The sequence below is a fragment of the Amyelois transitella genome, chromosome 5, assembly GCF_032362555.1.
Source record: "Amyelois transitella isolate CPQ chromosome 5, ilAmyTran1.1, whole genome shotgun sequence".
NCBI lineage: Eukaryota > Metazoa > Arthropoda > Insecta > Lepidoptera > Pyralidae > Amyelois > Amyelois transitella.
In genome coordinates, this window is record NC_083508.1 from 12,362,729 (window position 1) to 12,388,413 (window position 25,685).

Consider the following 25,685-nt stretch of genomic DNA (forward strand, 5'->3'; position numbering starts at 1 on the left):
GCAAAGCTCGGTCAACCAGGTACTATATATACTAAAAGTAGAAATATACGCTTCCATTCTAGAGATTCGCAAAATGTCAATTGTCTTACAGGCCTGGCCTGCCCTGGGCCACATGTTTTATTGGCTCGTGAACTTGGGCCCCGGGTTTATTGCCCGCCGGCTTACTTTTTAACCTCCTACACGACCTACAACTGTTTCAATTACAAGTGAGTCTATATTGAGGTAATAATAACGATCACGTTCACTCGCTCGTTACATTTCCAAGTGGGAATTTTGTCAATTTTCAGATGACAATAGATACATACATAGGTATGTATATATTAAGTATAGATTTATAGTATTATAGTATATATATAGTAAGTATATTAATTATTATTTTGAGAAACACTTTTTATTATTTTGAGAATTTTCAGATGGGAATAGATACATGTGCCGTGTGGTTCCCGGCACCAATACAAAAAATACATACAGGGAGAGTTATATCTATCCATCTATGTATCTCGTAATGAAAACAACGTGTTATAAATGTCTATACAACACAAGCTACCGACACAAGGTTCGCACAAGTCCCGTCACAGTTCCGCTAGCGCAATCTGGCAGCAGGCAGCAGGTTCGATTTCCGACTGAGCCCCCCCCCCCTCAGAGCGGTGCTACCTCGTTCTGTGGACGCGGCTGTCTATGCCAGAGCAGTGCCTTCAATTACAAACTTCAAATAGGCTTTAACGAAATAGAGTATCGGGCGAATAAAGTCCATGAGTTCCTCAATTTTAGATAAAAATTAAATTTATTAATAATTATTTTATTTTCTTGAAATCAAATATTGACAAGTATGAAGTAATTTTTTCTTTTATTTATTGTAACAAATTGACATAATATTTTTATCATTTTATTAAGAATTAATTGACTTAAGTGACTTATGTATAATTTTATAATAATTTGCATGCTATATATAATTAATGGCTGACCAGGAGGAAATATGTTTTGTTTTTACACCTTTTGTAAACCCTAGTCAAAAGCAAATAAATATTCTATTCTATTCTATTCTAAATTTTTGACAAAAATTGTATTAAAAAATTAGATACATACGTATAGTCACGTCTGTATCCCAGCGTAGACATAGCCAACAGTCTTATCATCTCAAGAAAGAAGGTGGCTTTTAAAAATACAAATAGGAGTGTGTATTAATTTGCAATCAAAAATATAAGTTTAAAGCAACATTAAAATAACTTGCCTATAGCGCAAGTGACGCCACGTCTATATCACATGCGGGGTAGACAGGGCCAACAGTTTTGAAAAGACTGATAGGCCACGTTCATTTGTATGGATTAATGATAAAATTGGAATTCAAATAGTGAAAGGTTGATAGCCCATCGCCAACAATAAGAATCTCTTGTTTATTAGCTATACCCTCATTCGCCTATTACGACATCCATGAGAAAGTGATCCTATTCTTTTTTATTGTTGCCGGGAACCACACGACACTATATGTCACATAAATGACACATTAAATAAAATGGCAAATAAATCTTCAAGTGCATTAAAATATGAACAAGTTTCTTAATTCTTAAGGCGATATAATATCAGTGAACCCGTAAAATCTTTTCATAACATGTCCATTTCATGAAAACGGCTGACAACTAAGCATGAAATTGGCCATAAAAAATTTAATTTTGATCCGCCGCACACGACATCCAAATATAGAATTGTTTACATACATATACATACATACTTACATAAAAATCACGCCTCTTTCCCGGAGGGGTAGGCAGAGACTAACTCTTTCCACTTACCACGATCTCTGCATACTTCCTTCGCTTCATCCACATTCATAACTCTCTTCATGCAAGCTATTGTTTATTAGCAAACAAACAAATATTTCCCTTTCACAAATAAGGGTAGGTATATTATATAACCCTTAAATCATGTCAAATTTGATTAAAACCGTCTCATGAAATTGTTAGCCGTCACAAATACTTTAATAAATTCAATGCTGGGCTCGCAAACACTCGAATTAGTCAAGTCTCAAACTCTGAGTATCACAATTCAACTCAGAAGTGGGATAACCGGGAAGATTCGTCGGGAGCGGGCCCCGTGACCCCACATGACCCGTAAAACGACCCCAACTTATTAATAGATATGCAAATTTCGGAATTAAATCGTTTACCTTTCCGTCACTGCGGCTAATCGGGAAGGTGTTTTTGTTCAGGTATACGAATAAGATTTATTAATTCATAGTGCCGTGTGGTTCCCGGCACCAATAAAAAAAAGAATAGGACCACTCCATCTCGTTCCCATGGATGTCGTAAAAGGCGACTAAGGGATAGGCTTATAAATTTGGGATTCTTCTTTTAGGCGATGGGCTAGCAACCCGTCACTATTTGAATCTCAATTCTATCATTAAGCCAAACAGCTGAACGTGGCCTATCAGTCTTTTCAAGACTGTTGGCTCTGTCTACCCCGTAAGGGCTAAAGACGTGATCATATGTATGTATTTATGTTTATTAATTCATTCATATAATCACGTCTACATCCCTTACGGGGCAGACAGAGTCAGCAATCACGAAAGACTGATAGGCCACGCTCAGCTGTCAGGCTTAATTGCGATTCAAATAGCGACAGGTTGCTAGCCCATCGCCTAAAAGGTGAATCCCAAGTTTATAAGCCGCCTTATAGTCGCCTTTTACGACATCCATGCGAAAGAGATCGAGTGGTCCTACTCTTTCTCTTTCGCATGGATGTCGTGTCGATGTGTCTTTATATTGGTGCCACACGGCAACGGGGCATGTTAGATAATTTTAATTTAATATTATTATTTTGTTAGATTTAGATTCTTCGCTGCTATTGGTCAATTTCTTCGCGATGTTTGACAGTCGTTGTGTGATTGGCTGTTGTGACGTTACTCTTTCATGCAAAAATGAAATTTGGTATGTAGGTAGCTGAAAACCTAGAATAACATATAGGCTACTTTTTATCCCGGAGTTCCCGCGGGATTGATTCCACGCGAACAAAATCGCGGGCGGCCTCTAGTGTATAAATGAATAATAGGTAAGCAATAACTATACTAATAGTACATGTAATATACTAATAGCGCACCCTTTCTTGACACCCTATAAAATCTTATTAGTAGTCTTTAGTTGTGTGTTCTGTTCAAGACCGCCGAATTATCTTGTTTAAAAATAAAAAAATCTTAATCACCATTCAAGTTTATCAGATTTTTCGTTGCATCTCTCTCACTGATTATATTATAGGTAAATATAATCTATATAGGATGAATGAAAGAAGGTTGACTAAGCTGATAAACAAGGAGTGTGTGGAGGGAAAGCTCGGAATGGGTAGGCCTAGACGAACGTATCTTGATCAAATTAAGGACGTCCTGGTAAAGGGTCAGGTCAAGAGTACCCGAAACCACCGAGCTTGCATGAAGAGAGTTATGAATGTGGATGAAGCGAAGGAAGTGTGCAGAGATCGTGGCAAGTGGAAAGATGAAGTCTCTGCCTACCCCTCCGAGAAAGACGCGTGATTGTATATATGTATGTATAATGTATAATATATACAATATAATACATATTTCTACAATATTATCTTCTATGGATTAATAGTGCCGTGTGGTTCCCGGCACCAGTCCAAAAAAGAATAGGACCACTCCATTTCTTTCCTATTGATGTCGTAAAAGGCGACTAAGGGATAAGCTTACAAACTTGGGATTCTTTTTTTTAGGCGATTGGCTAGCAACCTGTCACTATTCAAATCTCAATTCTATCATTAAACCAAATAGCTGAGCGTGGCCTATCAGTCTTTTCAAGACTGTTGGCCCTGTCTACCCCGCAGGGGATATAGACGTGATTATATGTATGTATGTATGTATATTACCTTCTATATGTATATCGCACCTCCGGTGCGACACTGTCACTTATGCAAAAATTGCAAAAATGAGTTACATATATAATAATTCTCCTAATGCTTCCCTTAACTTGGTGCGATAACGTTACATTTGTAGTACACATAGTTCCCGCAGTATAAGCTCATCTTGTAAAAATCTTCAAATATGACGATGTTATGGGATGTTAAAGTATACATATTATGTATACGGCAAGCATCAAACCCAACTCAACAAGATACATGATCATTGACCTCCGCTCTTAACAATATTTGCACAGAGCATGCATGATCGGAGTGTCCAGTGACGCGGCGACAGTGCCCAGTCGGCTGGAAGCATCGTAGTCAGCTTAGCTGCGTACACGTTTTGTTGTAGGCACACACTCGGTCGGAAAATTCACCTATTAAGTAAGGTAATTTGTGCCAAATTTACAGTCTAATACTTATCTAGGTGTAATAGGAGAGAGCGTGGTTCGGCTTTTTAATTTGATCAACATACATACATACATACATATGGGAATGAAAGTAAAACAATGCGGTATTATATCGTAAATCTTTTTATTTTATTGACATTAAAAACACATCTTATAACGTCTTGCATCGTATCACAGTTACCGACGTAAAAATAAGTAAGAGGTCAGCTAACAGAAAGGATTTAAATAAAAACAAAAAAAAACTTCTCCCACATACATATGATCACATCTATATCCCTTGCGGGGTAGACAGAGCCAACAGTCTTGAAAATACTTAATGGCCACGTTCAGCTATTTGGCTTAATGATAGAATTTAGATTCAAATAGTGACAAGTGGCTAACGCATCGCCTAAAAAAGAATCCCAAGTTTGTAAGCCTATCCCTTAGTCGCCTTTTACGACATCCATGCGAAAGAGATGGAGTGGTCCTATTCTTTTTTGTATTGGTGCCGGGAACTACACGACAAATTCAAAATCGTATAGTTTAATCATTGTTTTTTTTTTTTTTTTCATTACAAAAATGTTACAAGTTTTTTTTTTAAACAGAAAGAAATAAAGTTGTTCCTTCAAACCTATCTTGCTACTTCACTGTTCATAATAATATAAATTATATAAATCATGAGTTAGCATGCTCACAAGTTATTATTCACGTTTATTACAAGTTAGATAAACAAAACAGAACATTTTAACAAAACGTAAACACATATATTATCCCCGGCACCCCTTTCCCCGTATAATGAGTTTATCAAATGGATATTTAAAACAGGCGCCGTGTGGTTCCCGGCACTATAAAAAAAGAATTGGACCACTCCATCCCGTTCCAATGGATGTCGTAAAAGGCGACTCAGGGGAAGGCTTACAAACCGGGAATTCTTCTTTTAGGCGATGGGCCCTGTCACTATTCAATTTGAATCTCAATTCAATCATTAAACCAAACAGCTGAACGTGGCCTACATTCTTTTCAAGACTTTTGTCTCTGTTTTCACCGTCAGGGATATAGACGTGATTACATGTATGTATGTATGTATAGCAATTTTATTTTGGACAAATTAAACAGATTAAGAAGAATGTGCTTATTTCCTTAGTCATTTACAACATCAATGGTAACAAAACGGATTGGTCCTATTCTGAAGGAACTAGAACTGCCAGGAACCACACGGATCAAATTTAATCTGGAAACCTTGACACGAATACACAGTCCACAAATAAAATTAAAACATAATTGAGAGGAGCGAGCGAGCGTAAAACCGCACAAATCTATTAAAAAGCTGAAAGGGTATAATTTCGCGAGATCCACAAGCCGTGTACAGACAACGACATATAAACCTGTTCAAATTCATTGAAAATTCGCCTCTATTACCACAGCACAGAGTTCCATGCAGGTACAACTTGATATGCGGTTGGATGTACGGAATGGGTCCTGTAAATTTTGCGGACAAGTAATTATGACTTTCTAACAAGATTATTTTCATGTTATTAAGTGAAGTGCCGTGTGGTTCCCGGCACCAATAGAAAAAAAGAATAGGACTACTTCATCTCTTTCCCACGGATGTCGTGAAAGGCGACTAAGGGATTGGTTTATAAACTTGGGATTCTTCCTTTAGGCGATGGGCTAGCCACCTGCCACTATTTGAATCGCAATTCTATCAAGAAGCCAAACAGCTGAACGTGGCCTTTCAGTCTTTTAAAAACTGTTGACTCTGTCTACCCCGCAAGGGATATAGACGTGACCATATGTATGTATATTTTTTGTAAATGGCGTTTTATTCTCGCAGACGAAACTGCGTTCAATAGCTAGTTAATGTATAAGGTTAATTTCAGAAGCACAATGTCTATTTTTTAATAAAATTAAACTTAACAAATCTTTTGAACTACACAAAGACTTTAATATTATTCCAGGCAAGTGGCTTCAATTAGAATCTCAAATTATTCGCACAAATTTCAACAGAGTATTTTAAGAAATTATCTTTAGTAAGACTGAAAATAGTCAGCCATGTTTAAATGTTGCTGAATTAATAACATTTTAATTACTTCAAGACGAAAAAATATGTTATGTGTTTACAAAAGCACAGATACAATAGTGCAGTATATTATCAAAAAAAATATTCTTTATATATATCAGTATGCTACCAAAGAAAATACCAAGTGTCTAAGCAAAATTCCAAATACCATTTGCTTCCCTTCTTTCTTCTTTATCGTAAAAGTCGATCGAGGAATGGCTGCTAAATTTGAGATTCTTCTAAATCTGAATCGCAATTACGTCATCAAACTACAATATGCCTATAACAAGTGCCGTATGGTTTCCGGACTAATAAAAAAAAGAATAGGAACCTTCCATCTCGTTCCCGTGGATGTCGTAAAAGGCGACTTAGAGATAGGCTTATAAACTGAAGATTCTTTCTTTAGGTGATGGGCTAACAACCTGTCACTATTTGAATCTCAATTCTATCATTAGGCCAAACAGCTGAACGTTGCCTATTAGTCTTTTCAAGACTGTTGGCTCTGTTTACCCCACGAGGGATATAGACGTGACGTATGTATGTATGTAACTACAATATGTACCTACAATCACGCCTCTTACCCGTGGAGGTAGGCAGAGACTACATCTTTCCTCTTGCCACGATCCCTGCATATTTTCATAATAATGTCTGGTCAAAAAATTTATAAATATTCTAGTTAGGTACGTAAGAGTGCCGTGTGGTTCCGGCATTTTTGCTTTCTGATAAACTTGGGATTCTTGTTTTAGGAGATGGACTAGTAACCTGTCACTATTTACATCTCTTTAACCTTCTACAGACTCCTGATTATTTATATACATACGCAAAATTTCAAGAATATCAGTTCAGTAGATAACGCCTAAAAAAATAGACAACAAACAAACATACATTCGCATAGAAAATATTAGTCGGGGACTTTTCGAAAGAGATTACATAAATATTTTCTATTTTTAAAAAACAAACGCAAACAAATGGAAATTTTTACAAGCAAAGCAAACACCTAATGAACGTCGAAATGTTTGCGCGTGCACAGGTGAGCGCGCCGGCGCCGCTCCGGCTCCTTCGACGAAACACCAAACTCTTGATTGCACCGTATCGAGTTGGAAAATAGCGAAACTATAGAACTACAACCTTTTAAGTTGCTTGAATGACTAATTTTTATGTATTGTACTCTTATTTTATGTACTTATAGGTTAATATTGTTACCTTATTATTTTAGTCTTTTGCCATTCAAAACATTGAAATTGTTTCTATTTGCATCACAATAAACTTTATACTAACAATAAGGTAGATAGATACTCACTTAACATTATCAGAAAGAATTAAAATTAAACACGGATTGTTCCCCATAGCATGCTGGGTTTGCCTGTAACTAGTCGAGCAATTAGAACGAACCTTATTGTATGTACGAGTATAATCTCTGTATTTACTGTTGTTTCGACTGTTGGTGAACTGAATAAATAAATAAATATACTACAACCTTTAGTATACATTTAGTAAGTTGTGGCAATTGTTAATCTTATACATACATATTTATATATAATCTATATCTCTTGCGGGGTAGACAAAGCCAAAAGTCTTGAAAAGACTGACAGGTCACGTTCAGCTGCTGGCCCATCGCCTAAAAGAAGAATTAATCTTATAAAATAGTAAAAAATAATTACCTATTAAACAAGGTACATTCTTTAAAACGATTGGTAAGGAGTTTCTTAAATAATTCATTCGTACATACATATGTATATAGACACGTCTATATCCCTTGCGAGGTAGACAGAGCCAACAGTCTCGGAAAATACTGAAAGGCCACAATCAGCTATAATATGGCTCCATGACGGAATCGAGAATTAAATATCAAAATGGCATTGAAGAAGAATTGTTCTCCCTTAATCATAATCATTTCCACGAAACGGTCGGTCCAATTCCCAAGATGGCCTCTGCGGCGCAGCGGTAGTACACTTGTCTGTGACACCGGAGGTCCCGGGTTCGAATCCCGGCCAGGGCATGATGAGAAAAGAACTTTTTCTCATTGGCCTGCTTCTTGGATATTTATCTATATCAGTATTTATTATAAAATTATAGTATCGTTGAGTTAGTATCTCGTAACACAAGAACTTACTTCGAGGCTAACTCAATCTGTGTAATTTGTGCCGTATATATTTAATTCTATATCTATGGTCCATTCTACTTTGTCAAATTCATCGTGGCGTTTTGACTACATACAAGTATCTACTTCTGTACACACTATATTTTATTCGCGGGATTTTCGTCGGCTTCAAGTAACGCGTCCTCGGGTTTTCTTTAAATATTTCGCCGCGAAATTTGTTTATTATGCCTTTGATGAGTAAGAAGTGGCAATCAATCATCACGCATGGCGGCAAAGCTTGGTTCCAGTTCAATTGAAGACTCTATTGCGTTGGAATAAAGCTCACTTGATATATTGTGGAGAGGCTCCCTTGAAATTGCAAAGATAAACATTTGAATATTAAATTTTTCGATTGTATAGTCAAGTTTTTGTATTTATATTGTATTAACTTTTACCCGCAGCTTCGGCCGCGTGAATTAAGCGCCATATACAAAAAAGCGACAAAATTTTCATCTTACTAATATTATAAATGCAGAAGTTTGTGAGGATGTTAGTTTGGATGTTTGTTACTCTTTCACGCAAAAACTACTAAACCGATTACAATGAAATTTGCTATGTAGGTAGCTGAAGACCCAGAATAACATATAGGCTTTTTATCCCGTAGTTCCTACGGGATTGATTCCACGCGGAAGAAGTCGCAGGCGGCCTCTAGTCTCCTATAAATGGATACAGGTTTTTGGCAAATTCCACGGGAACTTTAGTTTTTACTGGGACAAAAGATACCCTATCTCCTTTTCTAGACTCTTAATTACTAACACGTGATATTTCAAAAAGGTAAATTTAGTAGATAACCCGTGAAGAAGGTACAAACAAACAAATAAACTTATTTGCGAGTTTTGCACAAAACTATATCTTCATACTCGTACTAACTATATGCGTGTAAACATGTAAATTTTAAATTTTATTGAAACCGATTCCGAAGTTTTAACGTGAAAGGCAGACAAACAAACACACATTCACAATTCTAATATTAATAGTTATCATAATTATAATTAGGGTATGATGAGAAAAAAACTATTTCTGATTGGCCCGGGTCTTGGATGTTTATCTATATACGACTTTTTGACAATTATTAAGCGATATGAAGTATCCTATAATAATGAATAAAAATTTAGAAATTTGAACTTGAATTAATTATAAAATATAGTATCGTTGAGTTAGTATCTCGTAACACAAGTCTCGAACTTACTTCGATGATAACTCAATCTGTGTAATTTGTCCCGTATATATTTAATTCTATATCTATGGTCCATTCTACTTTGTCAAATTCATCGTGGCGTGTTGACTACATATAGTGCCGTGTGGTTCCCGGCACCAATAAAAATAAAAAAATAAAAAGAATAGGACCACTCCATCTCTCTCCCATGGATGTCGTAAAAGGCGACTAAGGGATAGGCTTACAAACTTGGGATTCTTTTTTAGGCGACAGGCTAGCAACCTGTCACTATTTGAATCTCAATTCTATCATTAAGCCAAATAGCTGAACGTGGCCTTTCAGTCTTTCCAAGACTGTTGGCTCTGTCTACCCCGTAAGGGATATAGACGTGATGATATGTATGTGTATGTATGTATTGATACTGAGTGTCAGTTTTCTACACGCTTCTGACAGTATACGATCACTTTAGAAATTCACCTTTTCTTATCCATATAAATGTCTTTTAAACCCACAAAAGCCATTTCTTGAAGGATGCATGCACTCCACTCAAATCAAGTGGTGAATACAATACACCGGAAATATATCGTAGCTTGCTTTTTCTCGCGGCTTTTCTTGCTTACATTGTATTTTCACGGAACATACATGCATACATATGGTCACGTCTATATCCCTTGAAGGGTAGACAGAGCCAACAGTTTTGAAAAGACTGAATAGCCACGTTCAGCTATTTGCCTTAACGATAGAATTGAGATTCAAATAGTGACAGGTTGCTAGCCCATCGCCTAAAAAAGAATACCAAGTTTGTAAGCCTATCCCTTAGTCGCCTTTACGACATCCATGGGAAAAAGATGGAGTGATCCTAATCTTTTTTGTATTGGTGCCGGGAACCACACGGCAAACTTTTTTCTTTTAACGGAAACTGTAAATTTTTCCACGATTATAGATATCATATGTCGTTTCCGGTAATTACTTTTGTAATGTACTCCTTTATTGAACAAATATAGCATTTACTTACTTACTTACTTTTAAAAATATGTGTGTAATTTTATGAAGTTTGGTAAGAAAGATCTGATAGACAAACACACCATTTCGTTTATTATGTTAGCATAGAAAGTTAAGGATAGCGTATGGATGATGTAGAATCTACTTACGGGGAAGACAGAGCCACCAGTCTTGAAAAGACTGAAGGCCATGTTTAGCTAGCAAGCTATACATGGCTTTATAATGGAAATGACAATTTTCTATTCTAAATTTGGATATGTGTGAAATTGACGTTGTTGAAGATAATGCTGCAGTGCAGTTTGTTACCGCTTCTTCTGCAATGACTGTAGACTGTGCACAGACTGACTGTGTGAAGTTTATAAGCCTTTTTCTTAGTCGCCTTTTACGACATCCATAGGAAACATATAGAGTGGTACTATTGTAAAGTAAAAAAAAAACTATTTAAAAGAAAGGTAGCAACGAATGAGACCCTTCATCTTTAAACTCGGTTGAAACGGGAGCCTAAGCCGACGATAATTGTAATGGCTTTCCCATAAGACTGGTCTCAATATATAAAGCACGTAAACTTTTTTTACGACACGCTGTAAGATAAATGTTCATGGGATCCTTTGCATACGAAGCTGACAGCCACCATAGACATAGCTTGAGTTAGACACCGCGGGTGTCTAAACATGTTAAAAGAATAACTTTGTACACCTCTTTCCAAAACAGTTAAATTCGGCATTTATAAAGAGTGGCCGTCGAATCTCGATTTAAATATATCTTTATTATGTTTCGATCATTTTGATGCTATGTTGAGTAGAATGTAATTAAATAATTTGGTTGAAAGAGTTATACCGTTTCAAACTATTCTTCGGGGCTATTTTTGTAAATAAAAAAAAGATTTGTCTATATTTGTGCGTCGATTTAAAAGATTTATTAACTGTAAATAACAAGCTATTAATACCTTGATTATTGTCGTTTTGAGCTGAAAAGCTAAAGATTGAGCTAAAGATCGCACATTTAGTTGTCATACCTACATATCGTTGTAGAGGCAGTATCTAGCTCGATCTACATCTGTGCCTGACAATTCATGTCTTATTTATATCGATACTAAAAAGAGATCTGCTATTTTTAGATGAATTTTGAATGTTGTTGACGTTCGTAGACCCCTCCAGTGGATTGAGAGGTTCACAATGAAGAATTAAAATAATGATTCTCGCAACAGAATGAGCGGTATCATTTTATGTTTAGGAAATTTCTGAAGTACAAAGGTTACAATCCAAAAAATCATAAATAATAACTAATATCATAAATACATAAATATAATCACGTCTATATCCCTTACGGGATGGACAGAGTCACTGGGTACTTTTCATCATAGATAAATTTGCGAAAAACGTGTACATTCCTTTGTAGCTAGCGCTAAATACGTCACTTTTTGTAATTGGCACTAAATTCACGCGAGCGAAGCTACGGATAAAAGGCAGTGTGAATATAATAACTCCCTCTTGACCTACTCCCGGTAGTCTATCAAACTGGTACCTTAATCTGCGGCTTACTAGTTCCCTTAATCGCTTTCGGCAAGTCTAAGTACATGCAGCACATCTACCTACCCAAATTCATTGCAGAGTCCACCTCTATTACCCGCGCTATAGAGCTCCATGGTGAACTTGATATGCGGTTGACTGTACATTCGGCCCCGGGGACAAATTGATTGGCCAGGGATGACGGGCGTCGATGTATAAATTATAAGTCGGTTAATCGATAGCAAAGTTATGAGTAATTGTCTTACGGTGACAGATTCTTCTTAACTGCGATTTGTTGACTATAAATTGTGCAATGTAAGTCATTTCAAATTGATTGTTTATAAAACTTTATGTATAAATTTGTTAATTTAAACTTTCATACATACATACATAAAATCACGCCTCTTTCCCGGAGGGGTAGGCAGAGACTACCTCTTTCCACTTGCCACGATCTCTGCATATTTCCTTTGCTTCATCTACATTCATAACTCTCTTCATGCAAGCTCGGCGGTTGAAACTTTCATACATACATATTATCACGTCTATATCTCTTGCGGGGTAGACAGAACCGAAAAGTCTCGAAAAGACTAAAAGGGTTCGCTTAGCTCGGCTTGATGTTCACATAATGACATGTTACTAGCGACATATAACTACTACTACTACAACTTACTACTTATCGCCTTAAGAAGAAACTCAAATTTATTGTCTTTTTTTCATAACTGACTTCTACAATTAGCAATTGTAACTATCGACGGTCTCTGTGGCGCCGCAGTACGCTTATCTGTGGCACCGGAGGTCCCGGGTTCGAATTCCGGCCAGCGCATGATGAGAAAAGAACTTTTTCAGATTGGCCTGGGTCTGGGATGTTTATCTATATAAATATTTATTACAAAATATAGTATATAGCACTAAACCTATCTTCTTGAAATTTTGCATGTATATAACTGAGTCTTAAGAAGGGCATGGGGGTACTTTCATCCCGGTAAAGACTATAGATCCCGTGGAATTTCTGAAAAACCTGTATTCTTTTGTAAATGGCGCTTTATACACGCGAGCGAAGGTTCGGGTAAAAGCTAGTGATATTATTTAATACTTACGTGTTTCTAGTAGCATAGCGTATGAAATCAGAGCATGACATGAATCTGAAACAAAAAAATATATATATATTATATATATATAAAATTCTCGTGTGCCGTGTGGTTCCCGGCACCAATACAAAAAAAGAATAGGACCACTCCATTTCTTTCCCATGGATGTTGTAAAAGGCGACTAAGGGATAGGCTTACCAACTTGGGATTCTTTTTTAGGCGATGGGCTAGCAACCTGTCACTATTTGAATCTCAATCTCATCAAACAATTTAACGTGGCTTTCCAGTCTTTTTTGACATTAACGGCTTTGTCTAACCCGCAATAGTACAAACGTGACTGTGCATATGTACGTACGGTTCAATTAAAATAGTGATCAAATTAACATTTTGCTTATTCATGCCAATTATCCCCCTTTTTAGTTCACTCGTGCAAAAGGTAACATCTCTTTACAGCCGACATTTTAATTGGCTATCCCGAGTTATGATTTCCACAACGGTAACCAAAAATGACATCGAAAACAATACAGCACGCTTAATTTTCGCATTCAATACACACTCATACATAAATTTGCAGTGAATCACGTTAACATTCGAATGTCATAAATATTCCACATTCAGATAGGTTTGTTAGTAAATTTTGGTATGGGTTAATTCTTCAGTTGCTTGCATGTTCATTACATTTCAACTTAAGAAGCATTTGTTACATATCATTAATGCCATAAGTGCCGTGTGATTCCTCTTTAAGCGATGGGCCAGCAACCTGTCACTATTTGAATCTCAATTCTATCATAAAGCCAAACAGCTGAGCCTTTCAATCTTTGACGGCTGTAGGCTCTGTCTACCCCGCAAGACATAAAGACGTGATTATATGTGATGTTATAAATATTTATAGTAATGGTGGGATTTGAGCCTTGGCATCACGCTTTTCATTCGAATACTTTTACTCGCTCATCCACCGACTTCTTTTTTATAAAACAAAACAAATGTTACTCAGTAAAAAAAATATCTTTACAAAAAGCCTACCAGCTCTGCAAATCATCTCTTAAAACATCGTTAGAAATCCACCAGTTTTCCTTTGATATCAAATTCTCTGAAACCATTAAAAATCGTGAAACACACAGAACAACATCGGATCGTTAAATCAATATACATATATAACAGTAACAGAAAATGTGTCTGTACATTGGATATATTTAAAAAGATATATTTATAATTCAGGTCAAAAGTACCCGAAACCGCCGAGCTTGCATGAAGAGAGTTATGAATGTAGATGAAGCGAAGGAAGTATGCAGAGATCGTGGCAAGTGGAAAGAGGTAGTCTCTGCCTACCCCTCCGGGAAAGAGGCGTGATTTTATGTATGTATTTATAACGGTGAAGAAATAACAGTGATTGAATTTTTTTTTTAAATTGTCTGTTTGTATGCATACGCAAGTCTCCGAAACTCATGAACGGATTCGAATGACACTCTTTTGTTGTATAGCTATTAGACTTGGGTAAGATATAGGGCTATTATTATAAATGATTCTGAGATACAGTCTACAAATTTTAAATTTGGCATGTAGTGTCTTTGACTGTAACTAAGGGGTGCATTAAAAGAGGATTTCCCGAAATGCCCACAGGAACGGTAATCAACGGCATTTTATTTTTTATATAAAAGTTTTGAGTGCGTTTGACTTTAATCGGCTTGGTGGTAAGAAAGATGAGTGAACGCAAGCTCAAATATAATGCCTATTCACTCTAGCCTTGAAAATCCCCAAGTGGTTTATATTGAGATACATTTCATTTCAGGGAGTTCATTTTAGAGAGCGAAGTCATGGGCAACAACTAGTTAATGATAAAAAGCGAATCGCAGTCGACTCCGCATCGCATACGAAGTAGGTAGGAAAACAATCCATCAGCCGGTGGATACCTCAAACGGCACTCCACAATCCGCGGTAACACACACACACACACACACACACACATATAACACACAACTGGGACCACACATACTCACGCTCACAGACATAGATCGCGCTAGATACACCGTGTGGCGTTTTATTGAAACGTAGAGAATATGTTTCTTTTCAAAATTGGATACAAGGTATCACTTATTGACGTCACATCACTTAAATCTAATTATAACTACTACCGTATCCAAAGCGCATGTGTTGAAGAAGCGGCGGAACAAACTACACTGCAGCATTTTCATCGGACGACGAAAAAATTAAGACAGATAGATTGAGATATTAAAAGTTATATAGTATAAAGACAAATTTTATTTGGACTAGTTTCACAAGTTAAAAGAGTTCGTGGGTTTAACTATAGACACGTGATCCATCAAGTGATAACGAGCTACTTATCTTGATGAATGCATCAGCAGTTCAACAGCGAGATCCCGATTCAAATAGCGACAGTTTTCTAGCGCATCGCCTACAAGAGCAATCACAATTGTATGAGCCTATACCTTAGTCGCCATTTACGACAAACATGGGGAAAAACTGGAGTGGTTCTATTCTAAAGTACTGGAAACTACACGGCACATATATATATTACTTACTTAATAACATGTATATGTGTGGTTCCCAGCACCAATAGAAAAAAGAATAGGACTACTCCATCTCTTCCCCACGGATGTCGTAAAAGGCGTCTAAGTATTTGGTTTATAAACTTGGGATTCTTCCTTTAGGCGATGGGCTAGCAACCTGTCACTATTTGAATCTCAATTCTATCAAAAATCCAAACAGCTGAACGTGGCCTTTCAGTCTTTTCAAGACAGTCGGCTCTGTCAACCCCGTAAGGGATATAGACGTGATGATATGTATGTATAACATATATAGCTGAATCTAGTTAGTTATCCATATCTGTGCCTAGGCTACACGGGCGAGAATCCGCGAGAACGCAGATATAGACGTAGGTCTATACAATAATAGGTTCACACAAACAACACACACAATACAATACACACACACATACACTTTGTTTAAGTGTGTGTGTGTGTGTGTGAGGCCGATAATAGACGCACGTGCGGGATTTATGTTAGGATTTTTTTTTTGTTTGTTTATATGTTTCTAATAATATATTTATTGTACATACGAAAGAACAACAAAAAAACAGTTAATTTGTAAGACAAAATATACAAAGGCGGACTTATCCCATTTAGGGAACTCTTCCAGTCAACCATTATTTATGTTTGTAACGAATAAACTCAAAATCTTTTGAACAGATTTTAATGATATTCGGTACACAGATATAATAGTAGTGTAAAACAAACATAGGCTACTTTTTATCAAGAAATTTCCACGGAAGCTAAGCGCCGCGCAAAAACTAGTCACGAAATTTGATGAAAAATCTTCAAGTTTTAGAAACACATATGAATTATGTCATAACTCCTTAATGAGTTTACATACATACATATAATCACATTAATATATCTTGCGGGGTGAACAGAGCCAAAAGTGTTGAAAAGACTGAAAGGCCACGTTCAGCTGTTTGGCTTAATAATAGAATTGAAATTCAAATAGCGGCAAGTTGCTATCCCATCGCCTAAAAGAATCCCAGGTTTATATGCCTATCCCTTGGTCCCCTTTTCCTACATCCATGGGAAAGAAATGGAGTAATCCTATTTTCAATTGGTGCCAGAAACCAATGAGTTAACATCATATATATTTTTTAAAAGACAATATTTTTTTTAAATTTTATATTTGAAAACTGTCAACAACCCAAAGCCATTACAGTTAAGTAACTTTTAACAATATTTAAAAAAAAGATGATATTATGTTTAAATCAACAATTTTAATTCTTATTTCAATTAATTAATTTCCAAGTCTTTCATGAATAACAATTTAATATTAACTTAACAATTCCTTCAACTTTACAACTCTCGTCCAACTAACAAACGTGAACTCCACATAAACTTAGCTCAAAGTTAAATGAAACAGCTTAAAAATTACATGGCTAGACTGTGCTGCAGGCAGGCTGACATCCAGCTAGACTAGACTTCACTTGACCCACATACAGACAGAAAAACTTTGAGAAAAAATTTATCGAATGTGGCAGAACTTGGACCAGCACTTAATAATTCAACGTTCAATATACAATCCAACCGATTTAATCTATTGAACTTGACAATTTTTATCTGAACATGCATAACAACGTTTATATACGTAAAGGGTTATATACGTGATTATATGTATGTGTGTATTTATAACTATTATTGTGAGAAATTTTCTCGAGAATGAAGTTCACTTCCTTATTTAAGTAAACCTATTTAAATAAGGAATAGAAGGAAATTTTAATCCTGTAGTGGGATAAAATAATAACAACAAGAATTTCCCAAACTCAAAAGTATCAGTGAAGATTGAATTTGTATTGTCAAAACAACTTCTACGAATCTTGTTTGAAAACTAAACTCCAAAGGTCGACGGAGGTCACGAGACGGGATGGACAAGACATCTTAAATCGTCTTACATTAAATTATGTAAATTACTAGAGGCTGCCCGCGACTTCGTCCGCATGAAAACCCTATCAATCCCACGGGATCTCCGGGATAAAAAGTAGCCTATATGTTATTCTATGTCTTCAGCTACCTACATACCAAATTTCATCGTAATCGGTTCAGTAGTTTTTGCGTGAAAGAGTAACAAACATCCATACTGACATCTTGACATACTCACAAACTTTCGCATTTATAAGTACGTAATATTAGTAGGATAAAGATGTCTACACCGCAAGGGATACAGCCGTGATCATATGTATGTATTTAAAACTTTATTGAGCCTCAAAGGTACAATAGGTTGAATTAATGCTAATAGCATTATCTACCAGTCAACCAACAACGAAAAACAACTTTTACTCCAGATAGAACTAATAACACACCTCTTTTTTTCTGAAGATAATAAGCTCACTTTTCATCATACATACATACATAATACTTGCTCGTATCGAAAAAAAAAATACATTAATATGAAAAAAAAATCTGGTTAGTTCGCGGTCGCCATTTTAATTTTCCAGATCGCTTGCCGCCATAGTCGTTCAAAGAGCAACTTTAACGTATACCTCTAATGTGGGTGAGTTACGAGTGGGAAGGGTCGTGACACACTCGTATACTCGTACACTCGTACATACTCACTTTGTTCGTATATTTTAATAACTGCTGCCGACCTTTGTAAGTAGTCCTTATATTTTTTTATTGCCGCGTTTGTTTAGTGCCGTGTAGTTCCCGGTGCCAATATAAAAAAAATAATAGAACCACTCCATCTGTTTCGCACGGATATCGTAAAAGGTGATGAAGGGACGGGCTCATAAACTTGGGGTTATTCTTTTAGGCGATGGGCTGTGACTATTTGAATCTCAATTCTATCATTAAGCCAAACGACTAAACGTATATTTTCAAGATTGTTCTGGCACTATTTACCCCACGAGCGATATAGACGTGACTATATGTATGTATGTTTATCCTATAATAAAAGGTTATGAAGGATAAATTACTTTTTCTCATTGTACTGAGTATTGGATGTTCATATTTTTCAATATTTATTATAAAATCCGTATAACTAAATATGATATAGTTAAGTTGGTTATTATACGAAATTTAAATAATATTAAATATACCATTTTTTTGTCGATAATATAACCAATTCGTTAAAATCAAAAACTCATTATTACAATTGCTTTTAAAACAAAAGAAAACGCTAATTAAAATAAGACATGACAACAATTGTTTAATATAAAATTTCTTGTCCACCTCAAGTTATTATTTTTCAAGTATTGTCTTAAAACGTATCATAGATTCACAGTTAAATCTAAAAATTATATTATATTAATAGAATATAATTTTTCTCATTACACCGTCGACGGCGCGAAATGGGAAATCACTTTACGAACAAATAAAAAGTTTTGACATCAATCATGGTTTAATACTTATCTTGTAGACAGCCTCCCTAACACGGGGACTTTATCAAAATCTAAATTGCGCCGGAAGTGACGTCAATGAGGCGTCATCGCAGAACGGAAGCTGTCACCTGACGGCGGGAAGACGAGGCTTATTTTGTGTGTGTGTGTGTGTGTTATAATTACAATATGTTGATGAGATATAGCATGTAAAGTAGTGTTATACGCAGTCATGATAGACAAATTGTATTTATTGTGAACAGTACCATTAAATAAATAAATATATACGGGACAAATTACACAGATTGAGTTAGCCTCGAAGTAAGTTCGAGACTTTTGTTACGAGATACTAACTCAACGATACTATATTTTATAATAAATACTTAGATAGATAAACATCCAAGACCCAGACCAAACAGAGAAAGCCCGTTTCTCATCATGCCCTGACCGGGATTCGAACCCGGGACCTCCGGTGTCATATACAAGCGTACTACCGCTGCGCCACAGAGGCAGTCATTGTTATGTTTAAGTCAAATTTGACTGTAACGCTGAACAAAGTAAAAAAAAAATAATGCAATACAACTTTTCATCGATTAGACGCGTGTAAATGTTAATTAATTAACCTTTTATATTACCATCTCGACCTAAAAATCACAATTCCATGTACGACAAATAATTATACCAGAGCCGGCAAGAACAACCAGCTATTATTAATAACTAGCGACCCGCCCCGGCTTCGTACGGGTGCAAAATTATAAATGTTTTTATACATAAAAACCTTCCCCTTGAATCACTCTACCTGTTACAAAAAACCGCAACAAAATCCGTTGCGTAATTTTAAAGATTTAAGCATACAGACTAACAGACTAAAATAGCGACTTTGTTTTATACTATGTAGTGATTAACTGTTCCTCTTAATGTTACAATATTGAAGATCGCACTAATTCAATTCAGCAGTAACACCTTGAAACTATTTCCTTGCATCGTTATTAGCTACACGTAGAACCGGCTGGCACCGGTTATGACCGGATACAGAGTAATGTTCGATTTAAATGCATGCCGCGGCAGCCACCTGTGCTGTACAGCGCCGCTTCTAAATGTTGCGCGGTCTGTGGTATCAGGAGACTCAGAATGTGAGAACAAGTTCCAACGTGTTACTCTTGTGCTTTTGTACGTGCCCGATTACGACGTCATAGTTATTTCATACTAGCTGTTGCCTGTAGCTCCGCCCGCGTAATTTTAAACGGGAATAGCATATATACATATAATCACGTCTATATCCCTTGCGGTGAAGACAAAGCCAACAGTCTTGAAAAGACGGATAAGCCACGCTCAGCTGAAGGTAAAATTTGGCTTGAAGATAAAATTGAGATTCAAATAGTGACAGGTTACTAGCCCATCGCCTAAAAGAAGAATACCAAGTTTAAAAGCCTATCACTTAGTCGCCTTTTACGACATCCATGGGAAAAAGACAGAGTGGTCTTATTCTTTTTTTTTACTGGTGCCAGGAACCACACGTATCTACCAACGGGAATAGCACATTCCTTTAAAATCTGTGTTCTTAATTTATGAAGATGTCAAAAGCTTCTAGCATTAAGTGGGTACAAACAAAAAACACATTTTCCAAGTTAAATACAGGATAGTGTCGCGTAAAGACAAGAGAGAGAGAGAGAAACAGAGAGAGAGATTTATTAATAAGGCTCTGCCAAATTTTAAAGCAAACCTAAAGCTGTTGATGGTCCGGGCTTGCCATCCGTAAAACATAACCGGTTCTAAACCTACTAAAAAAGTATTTCAATTCCAAAAACCATACGAAATAAGTACAAATATAACGCGAAGAAACATATTTATAAAAAAAAACACGACAACATAACATACATTATATCGTAATGTGAGAGATTCATATTCTTGCATCTCTGAATACTTAAAACATTTTCGGAGATTATCCGAAATGGCTACATGAATTACGAAGAAAATCTATCACATACATAATGGATTAAAACTTCACTCTTCAGCAGCGGTTCTCAAACTTTCGTGACTCCTTTTGAAACGCAATTTTCCGAATGAGTTTTATAAAGGAAATACTGGTAGATATTTCCTTGCAATTTATTTTTAATACTATTGAAAAAAAATAGGTTATGAGTTCGAGTTCCACTACAATTATACTAAATATATAAGTTATAAATTACACAGATTGAACTTGCCAAAAAGTCCTAGTGTTATGAAATACAAACTCAAATGTCAGTTTTTATAATAAATATTCAAAATGATTTATCCGTCATAACCTGACCGGGAATTGAACCCGACTTATCGGTTCAGAAGCGATAATTCAACAACAGAACCACACAGAACGCCTTGTAATATATATTTTCTGTGTTAGTACATAACTTGTTGTTTGTGAGGCAAACATTGTAAGGAAACCTGCACATTCAGACAATTTCAATTCATTTATTGCATATCAGTTCTAACTACTACAATATACGTTTTCTGTTAGTTTTCCCAATAGACTGTTGATAAGTTTAATAATCATATGAATTGTCGAAAGCTCTCCTAGTGTCAAATTTTATTATTAAATTACCATACTTTTTCATAAGTTTATGTGACATTATTTGCCATATTACACGTGCATTATTGCAGAGTAATGACTTAACAATAAGAATTGAGATTATCACAAGTTCTTTGCCCATCCCTAAAAAGAATAATCCGTAACAATACAATAAGTCTGTAACCTTTCTCTTCACATTTTTTTACAAGATTTTTCAACAAGAAATGCAATGACATATACTAGTTAAAATAAAATAACTTCTGTATTAAAATAAATATAAATAAAATTACAAGTTTTTTTTTTAAATCTTAAATGAGTACACTTTGAACACCACTGTCCCACCGGCTTATTTCTCCCATTTTATTTTGCAAATTGGGCCTTCGAGCCACACATTCCTTGGTCCTTTAATGGGTTTTATAAAGTTACGTATCCGAACTGTCGTTTAGGCAACCCATTTCAAGTTTAGAAATATCAGCTTAATTTTAATAAGCCCAGGTTTGACTCCGAGAGAATACGTTAAAATTACACGTTGTATTTTCGTGGTGGCTTGGGTGTTTTACGAAAACTCTTGTTTGGGCGATGTTACATTTTAGTTAATTTTAATAATATAATATCTACTTGTTTTATTAATGAGGAAATTCATGTCGATGAGGGAAGTGTAAATTGGAGATGTGAAAAGTTCAACACTAAAGGTCAGATCAAAAGGTAACCTAAACCGACGAACTTGCTTGAAAATTATAGATGAATCAAAAGATGTATAGGAGTCTCCACTCCTATACAAATGCCTCCGCAAATGGAAAGATACTCTACCTACCCCATAGGGTAAGAAGAGTGAATGTATGTTTAGATTTTGCCATACGTACGAGAATTGGCACAGCGACTCCTAAAATGAAACGGTATAAGGAGCCATATTTTTTTTTAAAGAGAATTAAATTCATTTTACATGGAACCAACTACGGAACTATACTTTGAAACAATATAGTTATTATTCTAAATTAATTTAAAGTTAAACGGTGAGATGTTAATAATCATGCAACCAACAGTCTTAAAAAGACCGAATGGCCACGTTCAGCTATTTGGCTCAATGATAGAATTGATATTCAAACAATGACAGGTTGCCAGCCCATCGCCCAACAAAGAATCCCAAGTTTGTTAGCCTATCCCTTAGTCGCCTTTCACGACATCCATGGAAAAGAGGTGGAGTGGTCCTATTATTTCTTGTATTTGTGCCGGGAACCACACATAACCATGCAATATAAGAAAAAAAAACCTCATCTTATTGAGAAACACCTTTTTTAAGGCCGGTTAAATACACCACTTATGTTTAGTATATTATTACTAGTACGTGTTCTGTACAGTTCCTGGTATCGGAATCGTAAACTGGATTATTTTACAACCGGTTTACAAGGGTTCGGCCGCAAGGCTTTCAGGGACTCCTGTGGGTTCATAAGCAAATCGACGATACATAAAGCTGCCAGGACGCGTCCTGAGGGGGGCGGTAAAACTGTGCTGTCGTGGAATCGTAAAAAATGTATCGTTTATTAGCGTTTTTTTTTTTATTCAATATCGGATGATCAGTAGGTACATTGTGTTTATTTAAAAAATATATAATTTGTTACGATGAAGAAATACTTACCGAGCTTTGTCGAACCATAAGAACTCAAATTAACTACATACATACATACATATAATCACGTCTATATCCCTTGCGGGGTAGACAGAGCCTACAGTCTTGTAAAGACTGATAGGCCACGTTCAGCTATTTGGCTTAAGATAGGATTGAGATTCAAATAGTGACAGGTTGCTAGCCCATCGCCTAAAAGAAGAATCCCAAGTTTATAAGCCTACCCCTTAGTCGGCTTTTACGACATCCATGGGAAAGAGATGGAGTGGTCCTATTCTTTTTTGTATTGGTGCCGGGAACCACACGGCAGATCAACTATAAGAAATATATATAAAAAACGTCTAAACAGTTGTTTAACCTGAGGAGCATTTTCTGTTGGCGTATAAAAATCGAATATTTGGAACACCTAATCCATAACCATTACAGACTAATAGACATTATAGAATTTTATAAATTCAATAACCTTAACCTTCGTTTTTCCACTAACACGCAAACGGAGTTGCGGGCAACAGCTAGCAAATAAATAAATAAATAGATAGATATCCTCCTTTTTTGTAGTTGGTTAAAGCTATATAACATACATACATAAAATCACGCCCCGGAGGGGTAGGCAGAGACTACCTCTTTTTACTTGCCACGATCTCTCCATACTTCCTTCGCTTCATCCTCATTCATAACTCTCTTCATGCAAGCTCAACGGTTTCGGGTACTTTTGACCTGACCCTTTACCAGGACGTCCTTAATTTGATCAAGATACGTTCGTCTAGGTCTATATAACATACAGTAAAATAAGCCTGAACCTTATAGTAAAGAAAATAGGTCAGTATATTGCACGGCAGACCGTTATAGGAGACGTCATTTGTAGCGGACAGCCTCCATTGTACAGTGAGCGACATAGGAATCCGACCCTATCACCAGCAAACTAGGATGTTTGATGGGACTGCATGTTGATCTTGTCGCTGGTGTCTCCGTATAAAAAGACTATATAGAAATTTGAAATAATTTAAAAATGAGTGCCGTGTGGTTTCTGGAACTTTAGAATGCTTCTCTGTATGTTTCCCATGGATGTCGTAAAAGGCGAATAAGGGAGGGCTAAATAAACTTGGGATTCTTCTTCTAAGGCGATGGGCTAGAAACCTGTCACTATTTGAATCTCAATTCCATCATTAAGCCTGACAGTCTTTCAAGACTGCTCTGTCTACCCCGCAAAGAATAAAGACGTGATTATATGCATGAATGAATTATACAAAATTAAATAATACTATCTGTTTTTAGAATTAAATTTCCCAAACTAAACTTTAATAAAAACTAAGACGTTTTCATTAAGCTGTTAAAATAGATTATCTGCGTACGACACTCAAGTAAATAAGCTTTTGTACCTTGAAAAATAACGAAGGTTAGTTTGACGTGCAAAGTTTTCTAAATTAACTAAGTAATCTAACTTAATTTGGCATCTATTTAAAGTTTATTTAGTTTAATACTACAGAATGGTTTGAACTTATTAAACCGTATAATTTAATTTAGAAAATTACTTATCATTGACCAGCTAACAAGTCTGTGATTATTCAGAACTATCTGTGCCCGCGACTTCGTCCGCACGGAAAAGTTATTTTGGACATCATTGAAGCCCTCAAGGATGAATAATTTCCCCGTTTTTTTCTTTCCATTATTTCTTCGCTTCTTATAGTTGCAGCGTTATGTTATATAGCCTAAAGCCTTCCACAATAAATGGTCCATTCAACGCAAAAATAACTTTTCAATTCAAACAAGTAGTTCCTGAGATTAGCGCGTTCAAACAAACAAACAAACTCTTTAGCTTTATAATATTATTATATAGTATCGTTGAGTTAGTATCTCATCACATCTTTCGAACTTACTTCGAGGTTAACTCAATCAGTGTTATTTGTCCTGTATTTATTTATTTATTTATTCTTTTGTAGTTAGTTTTCAGTCTTTTCAAGACTGTTGGCTCTGTCTACCCCGTAAGAGATATAGACGTGACCATATGTATGTAACGCCATTTTTTTTTATATACGTTACAATTATATGTACCTTAAATTATTCTCGTACTAAACAGAATCAAGCCGCTTTAAATTCACGAAACAACAAGAATCCATATAAAGCCGGAGCGAGTCTCTCTTTTGACTGTAAAAGCCATCATAAGTACCTACAAGTAACAAATAACATGATGTTCGTTTGAATCAAGTATAAGTCCCTCACACAACTCATTAAGAACTTAACACAAGTACGAGTAATCAAAGAGTAAGAGGCTGACTTGACATCCAGACTATAGGTAATTACCACCGCACAAAGGGAATCCAGTTTGAACCGGAATATACTAGTTTATAAACAGAACAACCAGTATAACCGGAGCCGCGACCGCGGATTTTCTTTTACATTTT

The 25,685-nt window shown here is 36.0% G+C and overlaps 1 protein-coding gene across 2 annotated transcripts in view; it reads right to left on the reverse strand.

The window, feature by feature from the left end:
* The window catches only part of LOC106142273 (disintegrin and metalloproteinase domain-containing protein 22), a 421,117-nt gene that overhangs the window by 350,971 nt on the left and 44,461 nt on the right, over positions 1-25,685 (reverse strand). For both annotated transcript variants that reach the window (XM_060954904.1, XM_060954903.1), the window contains exon 2: positions 13,252-13,296. In XM_060954904.1, coding sequence (XP_060810887.1) covers positions 13,252-13,296 — 45 coding nt within the window. The remainder of the gene's footprint in view (positions 1-13,251; positions 13,297-25,685) is intronic.